The 13,319-nt window shown below is 36.4% G+C and overlaps 2 protein-coding genes across 2 annotated transcripts in view; one reads left to right on the top strand and one right to left on the bottom strand.

Moving 5' to 3' along the window:
* LOC121326993 (FAS-associated factor 1-like) overlaps nt 1–2,296 on the bottom strand; it is an 84,680-nt gene extending 82,384 nt beyond the window's left edge. The window contains exon 1 of the mRNA XM_041270709.1: nt 2,033–2,296. Coding sequence (XP_041126643.1) covers nt 2,033–2,083 — 51 coding nt within the window. The 5' untranslated portion in view covers nt 2,084–2,296. The remainder of the gene's footprint in view (nt 1–2,032) is intronic.
* Nucleotides 2,297–5,067: 2,771 nt separating this feature from the next.
* LOC121326434 (cyclin-dependent kinase 4 inhibitor C-like) lies at nt 5,068–13,319 on the top strand. Its single transcript, XM_041269698.1, has 2 exons — nt 5,068–6,388; nt 11,849–13,319. Exons 1-2 carry the CDS (start codon nt 6,257–6,259, stop codon nt 12,218–12,220), a joined length of 504 nt encoding a protein of 167 aa, XP_041125632.1. The 5' UTR covers nt 5,068–6,256; the 3' UTR covers nt 12,221–13,319.

The raw sequence follows: 13,319 nt of genomic DNA, 5'->3' as shown, positions 1-13,319 counted from the left end.
TCTGCCAGAAAGCTGAAACTGGGACGGAAGTTCTCCTTTCAGCGTGACAAGGACCCAAAGCACACAGCCAAAGCTACACTGGAGTGGCTAAGGCACAAAAAGCTAAATGTCCTTGAGTGGCCCAGTCAGAGCCCTGACCTAAATTCAATCAAAATTTTGTGGCATGACTTAAAGATTGCTGTCCATCAGCACTCCCCAAGGAACTTGACAGAGCTTGAACAGTTTTGTAAAGAAGAATGGTCAAATATTGCCAAACCTAGGTGTGCAAAGTTGGGAGAGACCTATCCCAACAGACTCACAGCTGTAATTGCTGCCAAAGGTGTTTCCACCAAGGATTAACTCAGGGGTGGGGGTGGAGACTTATCCAATTATGATGTTCCAGTTTTGTATTTTTAATATATAATTTTCTCTCAATAAAAACAGCTAAACAGTACTAACCTACGTTAATACCAAGTTTCATAATAATTGGAAAAGTGGTTCTCCAGAAAATTTCTCAAAAAATTTTAGGAATTTTTTTTTGTATGAAAAGTGTTGCTTTTGTGGATGAGGGAAAAAAAGTTACAAGAAATAATGTCTGCAATTATTTATTTCAGCATTTTTTTTTTTGCAAAATTCCAAAAATGCTAATTAAAAAGTATTCATACCCTTTGAATTTCAATATGATAATGCAGAACCTAATTCCAGAAAAGTCTAAAAAATGCTGGATTGTACAGAGTATAAATGTGAGAGAAAGAAACAGAAAATAAAATACTATCTCTCTCTCTCCTTTACCTTGTGACCAGAGGTTCCCAGCACCAAGATTCAATGTGCTCTGAACAAACTGTGAAAATGATGTTATGTGATGTGATTCTGTCATGTCAGGAACATTCTGAGCTGACTAAGCCAGCTCACTAACCTAATAAGCAGCTCCTGGTAAACAATGCCAAGACTGATACAAAACAATTAGTGACTCTAAGGTACCCAAGACCAGTTCATGAACTTGAACAGGCTAAGATATAGTACACTAGACTGGGTTTCCTGTTTAAAAGGTGATACTGAAAACACCCTTTCAGTTAAGCTTTAGCATATATCTCAGCTTAACGGGCATGCATTTGCAAAATGAAAGTATGATGTATAATTACAAAGTGTGATTATAGGCCAGCATCATTCTTGTAGCATAAAGTGTCCTCAATCACAATGACTCTTCATCCCAGGGCTCATCTTAAACCACTAAGACATAATGTCTCCCAGCCCACAATATTAACCAGGAGACCACAATGACTGCCATGTCTTCAAACTCAACCACTACTGGAGGTCCCCGCTGTCTCCCAGTTGCCCAGTGTCAACATAGCTTTTAATTATGACAGCTCTGGTTGTGTTGTCTACAAAGAATGCACACAGTCCTCACCCTGCCAAGCGGTCATTCTGCCTCGATAAACACCGTGAAATACTCGGTCCATTAAAACCTTCAACTACTACAGTATATGCATAACAGTCTGACATACAGTTTTTACAAAAGGCAACGTGATATTATTATTATTATTATTATTATTATTATTATTATTATTATTATACGTCATAACTCTGATTGGAATTCAGTCCCTCTGTTCCTCCTAAAATGAACGTACTTAAAATACAGGTAAACATTATCAAAACACATCCTATATAAAAGAAATCATACAAAACGGTGACGAGAAAACTATGTAGTCTCGTTGTTTCTTTGTTTACCGAATATCTAGATGTTTTCAGGGCAAAACAAAAACGATTTATGATGATGCACATCTAACACGACAAATAAAAGCTGTCATCAGTGTAAGAACCCTGGATAGACACGATTGATTCCAAAAAAATAGAGGTGCCCGTGGTTTTAAAAACGGATGGTTGTCAAGACGGGCTTTAGAAACCCTTTCGAAAAATCAAACAGCTCGTTTCCTTGTGTTGGATTAGCTGGCAGTGTATCGCGAATGTTGTTTCAATGCAATTCTGAACAAGTCTACCTAGTTCAGACATCTACGGGAGCCTGTAAAAAAAAAAAAAAAAAAAGCAAACCCACCTGAAAATCAGCCAGAATCATTTCTCTGTCCATGTTGCTACCGGAGGCCATTGCAATGACTGGCTTTATCTTTCTAGTGAAAGCAGTGCGGGGGGCTAACGTTTCATACACAAAATACCAGGACACAAAACACCAAGCAACCCCACCACACCCGTGGACTGGGGTTATGAAAGTATAGACGCTGCAGACGGCAGAGTCGTCCCCCCCCGCACTTTCAACTATTTTTCGGGTCTCTCTATGGGTCTGCCTCAGATGTACTGACAGTTATTGTTATTAATATTATGTTTGCATCTGTTCACAAGCAGTTTTTCTCCGTCGCTTTACGGCAAAGGAAACGGAAGTCGCAGCATTTGACAAGAGAATTCTGTCGGCCAAAACTGAAATTGCTTTTCGGCAGTGTTTCACGGTCTTAAAGGGGAAGCGACTCCTTTGCGTGTCATAATGTAAGTGTAAATATGTGTTGTGTGTGGTGGGGCATAGCATGAGTAAATTAATCATACACCCAGCATTGACTTTCTATTGTTACTATGTTTACTGTACATGTTTTTCAATATACAATAAATAATTTCTAAATAGATAGCCGTGCATGTGCAGTATTTGTTTTGTACATTGGAGTAAGGCCCATATCAAATGCAGTCATTGTGCATTTACTTAGAAGGGTGTTTAGCTTCACTGTAATTCGATTTGAAAGTATAGCTAGGCCAAATTACAATTAAAACTGGTTTTTGGTTAGCTGGTATACTTCACTTGTCTAGGGGGCGCTGTACCCGTGCTGAAAATTCAAGAAACTGATGAGCTGAGATAGTTCTAGAGCTGTAGCTTATCTGTATAATTGTGACCTTTTGGGTGATATGGTGACCAGTAAGAGATGGGGGGGGGGGGGGGGGGGGGGGGGGGGGGGGGGGGGGGGGGGTGGGGGGGGGGGGGGGGGGGGGGGGGGGGGGGGTGGCCTGTTACCGGACTGCAAGTATATAAATACTGTCATAAGTTTACATCAATTAGATTAATATGGACAACAATCAGGTAACTTTTACAGAAATTATATTTAAATAGATTTTTTTTAACTAACATGACAAATGGTAAACCAGCTTTTTGCCATGGCATACACAGTTTGTCATTTTGTTCAACGGCTGAGGTTTCAATGCAAGATGCCACCATCCACAATTTCTGTAAATAAAATCATGCATGTGACCACTCACTCGTACACACAGATGAAGTCAGTTAGACATCCTTATTTCCATCTGCAGAGGAACCTGCACAGCACCTGCGCATACTCAGCGGTCACTGTGTATGTGGGTGCAAACTGGATTTAAGGTCATCTGATATAGGCTTCTTTTCTAAAGAAGGTATTTCTTTTTTTCCTTGAGTAAATAGTTCCCACTCCGATTGCACACAGTGTTGGCTGTAGGAACACGTGTAAAGCATGTGTTGGATATTCAGTTGTGTACGGCGGTGGTCGGCGGGGATTCGAAGAAAAAGAAGTTTGGTAGCACCATTGAATCCCGCAAAACATACACATAACCCTCGGATGCTATAGTCACAAGTATAGCTACTGTGTGTATATGGCCTCATGACGTGTGGTTTTTGACGTGTTGCAGTAGCACATAACGCCTGGGAATGGGGTGTAGAGCGCTGTACCGTACTTGTAGTGCTAACACAGCTTTCAACATTTTAGTGCAGCAGCACTATTAGCAGTGATGCATTAGAACTAAAAAAAAAACGCCCCGAGAGCAAAACGGTTGCATCATTTTTTTTTTTTTTTTTCATTTTATTTATGAAATAGCACGTACATTTTTTTCTCAACCGCGTTTAGGCTGCTCTGCATTCATTGTCTTTCTGCAGTTAACAGCCAGTTTTAATTTCAGGTTTTGATAAATAATATGTATAATTGACATGGCAGTGTCGACGTGACAGCTGTTTGGTTGAAATTAGCCCATTCAAATGTTGTTGCTAGGACACAATCCACTTCTGACACGGTTGTCTGAAAGGGGTGGGGGCGTGGGGGGCTGGTTGTTGTCTATCCAAACCCTCGGCTCTTTCAGAGCCAACCTGGAGGATGCAGCACAGGCCGCTTCATTCCTTCTCTCACACTAAACCGGCCGTGACAAACGGAACAAACAGTGCGCTCAGCAGCTCCGCGTCTCTCCTCCTCGAAAGCTGCTCGCTGTCAGCCCGCCTATCTTCTGTTCGTTAGTTTGTGGGCGGATGAGTTGCGCTCTATTTTTTATTTCAAAAATCGTGATGTCAATACTTCAGCTCCGAACCACGCTAAACAGAAATCACCTCTGCAAAAAAACAAAAAAAAAAAAAAAAAAAAAACTTTTTTTTTTTTTTTTTTTTAATATATCAATACAACAGAAAAACAGGCAGTATAGAAAAATACGGGATTACTTAAAATCGATCCCAATGCAATAGTGGAAAGGACCCAGATGAGAATATGCAAATTGCACTCGCAGTCGCATGAAATTTTCAGAATTTTATTTCACTATAAAGTAGCAGCACTGAGAGAATCTGCATTTTTAGAACCGGAATTTCACCCAAGGTGCCAGTTGTGGAAACTACCCAGTCATTTCAGCCTGTTACCGCTGTAGTGGCAGTAGGCTGTTTGATTTGAGCTCACTGTACTGGGGACAGTGAATGTGACCGTAGTGGAACACTGTGCTGTGATCGTTTTTAGCGGAGGGACACAATACACAGGGTCCCTGCCAGTGCTTTGTGAAGATGCCAAGCTCGTCGCATTCTCATTGGTTGGATCGAAGTAAAAACAGACTTTCATCATTAATGAAGAAGGCTGGACTTATTTGAGCAACCACCTTTTCATTTTTTTTTTTTTTTTTTTTTTTTTTTTTTACAGTTGCAGAAATAGGCGGGAAGTTTGTATAAAAAGGTTTGAAAACACTGTAAATTTCTATTGGGCACAGCTACTGGTTAATGAAACTGTCTGTTTTTTTAATTTTGTTTTGTTGTTTGTTTTTTTTTTAAATGATATTATTATTATTTTTATATATTTTTATTTTTTATTTTTTGGCACATACCACAACAAGCCTCGCGTAATAGAAGACGTAATAGATCCTCTGCAACAGGATCTTTCCTGAACGGACTCTTCTTTTTTCATGGTATTATAATGCTGTTCAGATGCCGGTCGGTGATGTGTCTGCTTTTAAAACGTGGTCGCTTCTTCTGGGATACAGTAACTGAATCCAGATCGCACCTGTGTGTCTGCGACTTTTTCTGGGGGACTGTACAAACCAAGTGTCGTTTACAAAATGTAATCAGGAAAGTGCCTTTCGATCTGAAGGGTTGCGCCTATCAAAATAAACATACGAAGGGGATCCTAATAATAGCCTAATAACACAATAACAATATATTTCCCCGAGTGGTACGTTTGACCACTAATCGTCAGGACATTTCTATCTGACCTAATTTTGTTTGTTTTCAAACTTCACAGGCATCCGCGTTTTGTTTTGTTGATGCAGCGTGTAAACCCGGATCTGAACGTATAAACCAAAGGAAACGTACTACAAAACACATGTTTTTTTTTTTTGTTTGTTTTGTTTTTATTTGTTTGTTTTTTTAAAGAGTTTTTGTAAACCCGGGGTTTTTGAAGGCCACTCGTTTGATTTGCGATTCAGACCCTGTTCATTCTTGTTTTCACAAAAGACTACTGGTTAACTGGAGCAGAACAAAAATGTACCGTTTGTGATAAGAAGTCAAATGTGTTTGGAGACATCCTCTTGGTTTCTTTATGGCGCAGGGACTGTCACAACAAACCAATAAAGGACAATTTGAAGAAAAAGAAACGGGATCTATAATTCGTCATAATCAGTTTTTCAGCTGCACGCCTGAATCATTGCACGGAACGCTGCGCACACCGGCAGCTATAGCATTCGCATCAGAGAAAGGAAGAAACCTGAACTTTTATTTTTTTGATCGTTCACGTTGGTTGTTTTGGGACCGTAATTCTCGGTACTGTAAAACCTGTGCCATCTGAAGCTGATGTAAAACCGAAGTGGTGTTAGTGGGATGGTTCTAATAAAGTGGGCGGTATCAGGTTGGAAACCAGTTTCTTAAAATATTTACTACAATCAACTTACTGGCTCACGTCAGACTACGTTGACCATTAAAAAAAGAAGCAGTGCATACTGGCTCCAATAACACCCAGCTGCAAAAAAAAAGTCTTTTTAGAAAAAAAAAAAAAAATCCTAATCTCTTTTACCACAAAGAATGGCTGATTCTTCAGATGCAGACAGGCTGGCTAGTGCTTCGGCAAGGGGCGAGCTAAAAGAAGTTGAAACGTTACTGCAAAATGGGGCAAATGTTAATGAAAAGAATTCGTTTGGCAGGACTGCATTACAGGTTGGTATTCCATTTCTTTAGACCTTGCATTTGATCAAAAATGGTGGGGGGGGTGGGGGGGGTACTGCAGCGTGGAGCACTTTTTAAAATAATTGCTTGACATCCCCTTCGGAAGAGGTAGCATGTGTAAATGACGTATTTTCAATTATTGAGCGTAATAGTAATCATATTTGCTGCATCTTTAAAGATAACAAATTTCAGTTCTTTACCCTGAGTCGAACTGTAGCAGAGATGTTTACAAATATTCTTTGGAATATTGTAGGTAGTATGGGCTATTTCGTTTTTTCTTCATTTTGGGGTATCCGATTCAGTGTTAGGGCATCTTTCCAAAAACATTTATCTTGATTATTGCAGATGAAATTCTTCAGATTTGTTTTATACATCATTTTTTATTCCACCTTCTTGCACGACCCCACCACCCGAATGCAAATGCTGAAAACAACTTTAATATGTAGATTTGACAATGTAATCACAAACAGTAGAATAAAAAAGTATTGCATGGAAATGTAGATTTTTCATTTTTACATGCAACATGTTAAGCATCGATGCATATCCTGTATAGTCTGTGTACTCTGTATATAAATTTTTAACAAATCCGAGTAGTCACCCCAAAAAGGATACCTGTAAAGTTTAATGTAATTAACACTCATTGACAAAATAGTACATTTTCTAATTAACAAACTGGTTACCTTGTGTAAAGAGAACCGATAAGTCTTGCCACAGGGGTGAGAGAGGGAGTCGAATTGGACACATGAGAATAATCTAGTCTGTGGTTCTCTGTATCTGAAACGGCTGGTCAAGTTTAAACATAACTTTAAAAAATAAATAAATACGAATAAAAAAATGAATGTCATGTGTACGTAAATATTATATATATATATATATTATAATATATATATATATATATATATATATATATATATATATATATATATATCTATATATATATTCTGGACTCATTAACACAGTAGTTTGAGGCTAAGTCAGCCTGTACCCCATAATTACCGAGGCAGCAAGTAATTGTTTATAGTGAGATGGTCCTGGTGCTGTTATTTTAGTGAAATAAATGTGGCAGACCTCAACAGTGCAGATTTTACAATGCCTGCAAGATGCAACTACACTAAATGGACAATAAATGTTTGTGCTTACAGTAAAACAAATGCCTGCAGCAGGGTTGGTGTTATTAAAACGCAGCTAGGGTTTTATTAAGTGCATGTTAGCACTGCAAGCAGAGTGGCAGCGTGTGCAGGACTATAAGGGTGACACATGCTATGTTTCGCATCCCCACGCAGACTTTCAAACCTTTGATGATACACAACTAAGAAAGAGCTATCAAGCAGTCATGCGTCCTTGACCTTTTAGTTTTGTAACAGATTCAAACTTCCAGCTGTAAGTTCTGTTGACCACCGATATTTTTTATACACACTAAATTATGCTGTCATATTAAGTTATATTTACTGCCGAAATATGGTCAACTAAATTGATGTTATTGATATGCTATTTCAGTTTTTTTAGCTCAAAGATGTATATACGTTTTTGGATATGTTATAAATAGCATACCAGAATTAAGCGAGCTAGGATTTAGATTTATGAACTATTAGCATTTTAAGTGATTTATTGATATTAAACATGGATTATCAAAACACCACTGTCGTGCGTGTATATATATATATATATATATATATATATATATATATATATATATATATATAGATATATAATATATATATATATATATATATATATATATATATATATATATATATATATATATATATATATATATTATATGCGATATATATCCGGGTGGCACAACTAGGATAATTATAAAAAATGTAAATGATACTTCCATTTAGACCAGTTAAACGTATTTTCGTCTTCCTCTAGATATTAAAATGACTGTTGTGAATGTATTTATTTTTGTAGGTGGGACCTATATACAGTATAATGTTTTACAGATCCCTGCACTATCATCCATTTCAATTAATAGTGACGAAGAAGCTCTGATGCTATTGTGGCTACACTTCAAAATGCAGCTAAATTAAATACAATTAACTAGTTACATTAGTCACCATTTACTGATATTCACTAACAGACCATGATGTGATTGTGAGGATGGGACTGCATGTATTGACAGTGTGTAGCAAAGTTATTTTCCATTTTGCAGAATTGGGTTGGGAGTGCATGTCAAATAATGTAACATAAAAGTAAATACAGTGTAGTTAATGTGTTTTGGTGTTTATATATATATTACTCATCTCTCTTTCTCTATTTCTCTCACTATGAAAAAGAAACAGGAGATACAGAATTATATTTTCAACAGCAACAAACAAAAAACTTCTTATACAGTAGTTGTGGGGCATTTACTACAGGAAATCTAATTACTGTAGCCTATAATTAGCGATATTTGGATTAAATAACATCATTTAAATCACCGTTTTATATCTTACCTAAATCTGTTTATGCTGTCATACATGTTTAGTTTGAAGCCTTCCATAATGATGTGCAGGCTGTTGTTTTTACTGGTCAATCTCAAAGTCGTTGTTTATTATGCACTCTGACTATACTGACCTTGCTGCTTCTCAGGAGGGGAATTCCAGATATATACAGTAACCAATTCTGTGACCAATAACGCTTTTATTATTACAAAAAATCTATTTTGTGACAGTTAAACTTTCCACTTTATAAATTCGGAGGATGTACAGTTGCAAGTCAATTTGAATGAAATGCTTCTAAATGCAGTAGGCCTTTGCTGCCAATAGTCTCTTTGCTGACTGGGACGATTTGCAACTGGTAGTTCCAGGATAAAGGCTATATTAAAAATGCTGTACTAGTACTAACAATATTAGTAAACTGAAAAAAAGAAATAAGGAATACACTCATTTTTGTTTAGTGTTGTAAACATTACACTGTGTACATATTTAATAATCATTTACTACAATGCATAGTTAACACCTGTTTGTTTTGAGGTTTTGTTTTGTTTTCAAGTTAAAAACAGTAACTGTACAATGTAGTGTATAAAACAAGTTATCTGTTTGTCAGGTGCTTGCTGAAGGAATTATTTCTATTATGGTTATTTTTGTTTAAGGCTTTTTTTTTTTTTTTTTAAGGAAGTGTAGCCTGTTATATTAAATGCACAGTCTGATCAAAGCAAAAGTCTGATCAAAGTTTTTTTTTTTTTTTTTTTTTTTTTTTTTTTTTTTATTGATTTCAAGTAAATATGTATATTTTTGTTTGCATTCCATTTTGGTAGTTATTGCTTTTAATTATTTAACTAAATCGTGGCATAAATATACCTTTTATGAAATTCCAGGATGTTGCATTAAAGCCTTTTCAATCTTCTTCTATATACCTTTATATATATAGTATTTAAAACAAGGAATGCATCCCATATTTTACCACCTTCACCACTAAAGCGTTCCAAGTTTTTTTTTTTTTTGTTTTTGTTTTTTTAATTGGAATATAAAAAAAACATTGTAGGCATGTAGTATGTTGTAACTAAAATAAAGAATAAGGTTGTATTGAATTAGCCTACAGTTTGGGGTGCTGGTGTCTTTGTGCAATGTGTGAAATGTGTACATACTGAATGCAAGTACAATTGCATATTATCACACTTTGCAACCTATTTTAATTATTTGGTGTGTTTTAAAAACAACCAGAAACATCACAGCAAAGTCCTTTCGATAACCGTATTGAAGGCGACTTTGTAGATTAGGTTGAGAATTTTATTATTGCTAAAATGTTCTCCAAATGAACACACAGATTGAAAATATAAAATTATTATTATTATTATTATTATTATTATTATTATTATTATTATTATTATTATTATTAAGAAAAAAACATATTATTTACCAGATTTAAATGCAAATTACAAAACAGATTTGTGTTTGAATGTTTTCTAAAAAATCATTTTACACCAGAATGAGAGAAAAATATGCTAGTCAGAATATTGTGTAATATAACTGAAATGTTTTTCAAACATAATGGCTGATAATTGGGCAAGACTTCAGAATTTTGCTAATGTTGGAAGGCTGTATTTCTTATGGAGTGATTGTCCAATTTGCACTAAGGACAAAAACACCCATTAACTGCACAGAATTAACAAGAAACACAAAATATAGATCTCTATGGCTTAGGTTATAATATACTTTTAGATTTGAACTTTGTTTAGTCTTGTATTTTCTTATTTTTTTGTCTTTAACCTGATCCTTTGTCATTCTGTTTTTCAGAAATTAATTTGGTGACCCAAAATTTGTTCACTTATGAAGCTATTTATGTGGTGACATTAGGCTCAGTTTTAAATAATAACCTGGATCTTTTTAAACAATCCCTTTAACCACATTTAGTAACTTTTTCACAGCAAATCTTGCACCATTTTTGTCTTCGAACATCCAGCAACATCCAGACTAGGAACATCTAAGTGACATGAATAATTGTTTATAGTATCGAAACAATAACAGTGGTGCACTGGAGAGAGAATAATGCATCACTTGTATTGCGGTAGAGCATACAGGCTGATAATGCATCACCTGACATGTGGTATAGCCAGCAGAAGGCTGATAACATGTTTTAGAAGACTGTAATGATATTTAGATTCCACCAAGTTCAGTTCAGAAATCCACTAGCATTATTTGGCAAGGGAAAGTGTATCAGCACCAGCCAAATGCTGTTTTTATAGGGAATACAAATTAGTTTTAGGGTTAACAGCAATTATACGTTAACTATTGAAATCTTGTACTGTCTGTTAACCAGTTTGGTATCTAAAACCAACATACCTGCAAACCGTTAAATCATACTTCCTTCACGGAGTCCAGTTAGGGTGACATGTAAACAATACCGGGCCTGCATGTGAAACATAAGCAAAACCATATAGTTTCGCAATAACATTTTTCAAATTCTTTTTTTTTATGAATATAAAAGATACGATTCAATATTTCTGAAATAGTAAACGGCTATTTGCTTCATTAACAACAGCTTCGTGAATAGCAACAGTTACCTTTATAAAAACAATACAGATTTTGAAAAAAAAAAATTAAGCAAAGCATATCAAGAGCTGAAGCTCCATGGTCAGGCCTGGTGTTTTCAGAAAGCCTTTAACAACCACAGCACACATAAACACCATCAGTAACAACGATAAAAGGAAAGGAAAAAAAGGGTTAGAAAAAAACCCTGGGGGAAACGCCAGATTTGGTGGTCGTTTTTGTTTTTTTTTTTTTTTTTTTTTTTTTTTTCCACCGTGTAAACACTTTTTTTGCACTTAATATCATAAACCTATTTTTATCTGAGTTGTTTTTTGTTTTGTTTTTTTTTCATTTGTGTAACAAACAGATAACAAAAATAAATACATAATTGTATCGATCTAAACTAAGCTTTATTGTTATGGTACTCTGGCACACACCGTATTGTAAACGTGCGTTCCCTGTTCTGAGACGCTAATTGTTGCCCTTCTGTTCCCAGGTGATGAAGCTTGGCAACCCGTCAATAGCCGAAGCTCTGCTCAGGGCCAAAGCCAATCCCAACGAACGAGACCCTCTCTGGGGTCTCACCGTTGCCCATGACGCAGCCCGGGATGGGTTCGAGGACACACTGAGGGTCCTAGTGGACTACGGAGCCGACGTCAACATCCAGGACAGCGAAGGGAACTTGCCTCTACACTTGGCAGCGAAAGAGGGAAACCTGGATGTCGTGAAATTTCTAATTGAGCGGACTGTCGAACCCAAGCGTGCGAACCGCAAAGGGATGACAGCGTACGATTTAGCCGCAATGCACAACAGACAGTCGACTGCCCAGTGGATCGAGGGACATTTATACGGGCATGTCCAAAACTGAAGGGGGAAAAAAGGATAAACATTTCAGTATAGTTGTGTGGTTTTTTTAAGTCACAAAAATGCTCCCGTGTGTTCTAGGCCAGAGAGAGAGAAAGCAATGAAAAATGTCCCCAGTAGGCCTAGTTTGTAAGTTCCGTCTAATTTTCGAGGACACAGTGAATGGACAAAAGTACAGCAGTTTGAGACTGTGTTGTAAACTAATGCAAACCTTTCCCACCTATGTTTTCCATATTTACTTTATTTTGGCTAAATTTGATTAAGTTTGAGGGGGACAAAACAAACACAATTCCAAAACTGCAATCTGTAAGGAAATGGTTCTGAAATCACTTCAGATGTGCAGGCTTTCATTTCAAATAATTGAAAAACAAAGAGTCTGTCCTCTTTATTTCTGATAGGGTTCACAATGAAATAAATACAGAAACTTGTTAGCAGGTCGTTACCTCATAATACGTTTTATTATTGTGCTACCACGCATTCTCAAATCGGTTATTTTAAAACAAAAGTAAAAGTTTGCTATTGACAACTCCTTTCTCCTGTTTATTATTTAACAACAGTCGATCAGTTGCATGAATTTCACAGTCTAGTTAACGGTTTATTTCAAGATTAGGTCAAATTTGGCAATGCTTACAGCAGTTGGCAACTGAATTGGCAGCTGCTATGTAATAACTGGTCATGAAAAAAGATTACCCTACAGTTACGGTATATTGTTGGGTAATATAACATTTAAATAACACAATGCGCCATTACTTACTGATGTAACTTTTAGTGAAATTACTGTTCATTATGTCAAACTGGGATTTCGTGATTTTCCTGCGGCAAAATAAATGCAGATTAAGTGAGATCTTTATTTGAGTAGATTGGTGTAAAATAAATAAACGGAACTGACTTTTTAATCGCTGACGTAGCTTGCGCAAGAAAGAAACTATAATGCTTATCACGGCGTTAAATTGGGCGTGTGAAATTCCTACACAAAACACACGTTGTGTTGTTTTCTCCTCTGTAAATGTGAGTTAGACACATAATAGGCCGACCACAGATATTCTCAGATGAGTGAATATGAACTAATACTACACTGTCTTCGATTCCTGTTATGACTCGCA

The sequence above is a fragment of the Polyodon spathula genome, chromosome 14 (genome assembly GCF_017654505.1).
Source record: "Polyodon spathula isolate WHYD16114869_AA chromosome 14, ASM1765450v1, whole genome shotgun sequence".
NCBI classification, from domain to species: Eukaryota; Metazoa; Chordata; class Actinopteri; order Acipenseriformes; family Polyodontidae; genus Polyodon; species Polyodon spathula.
The sequence above is the reverse complement of the archived record's forward strand: the minus strand, read 5'-3'. Positions and strand labels throughout refer to the sequence as shown.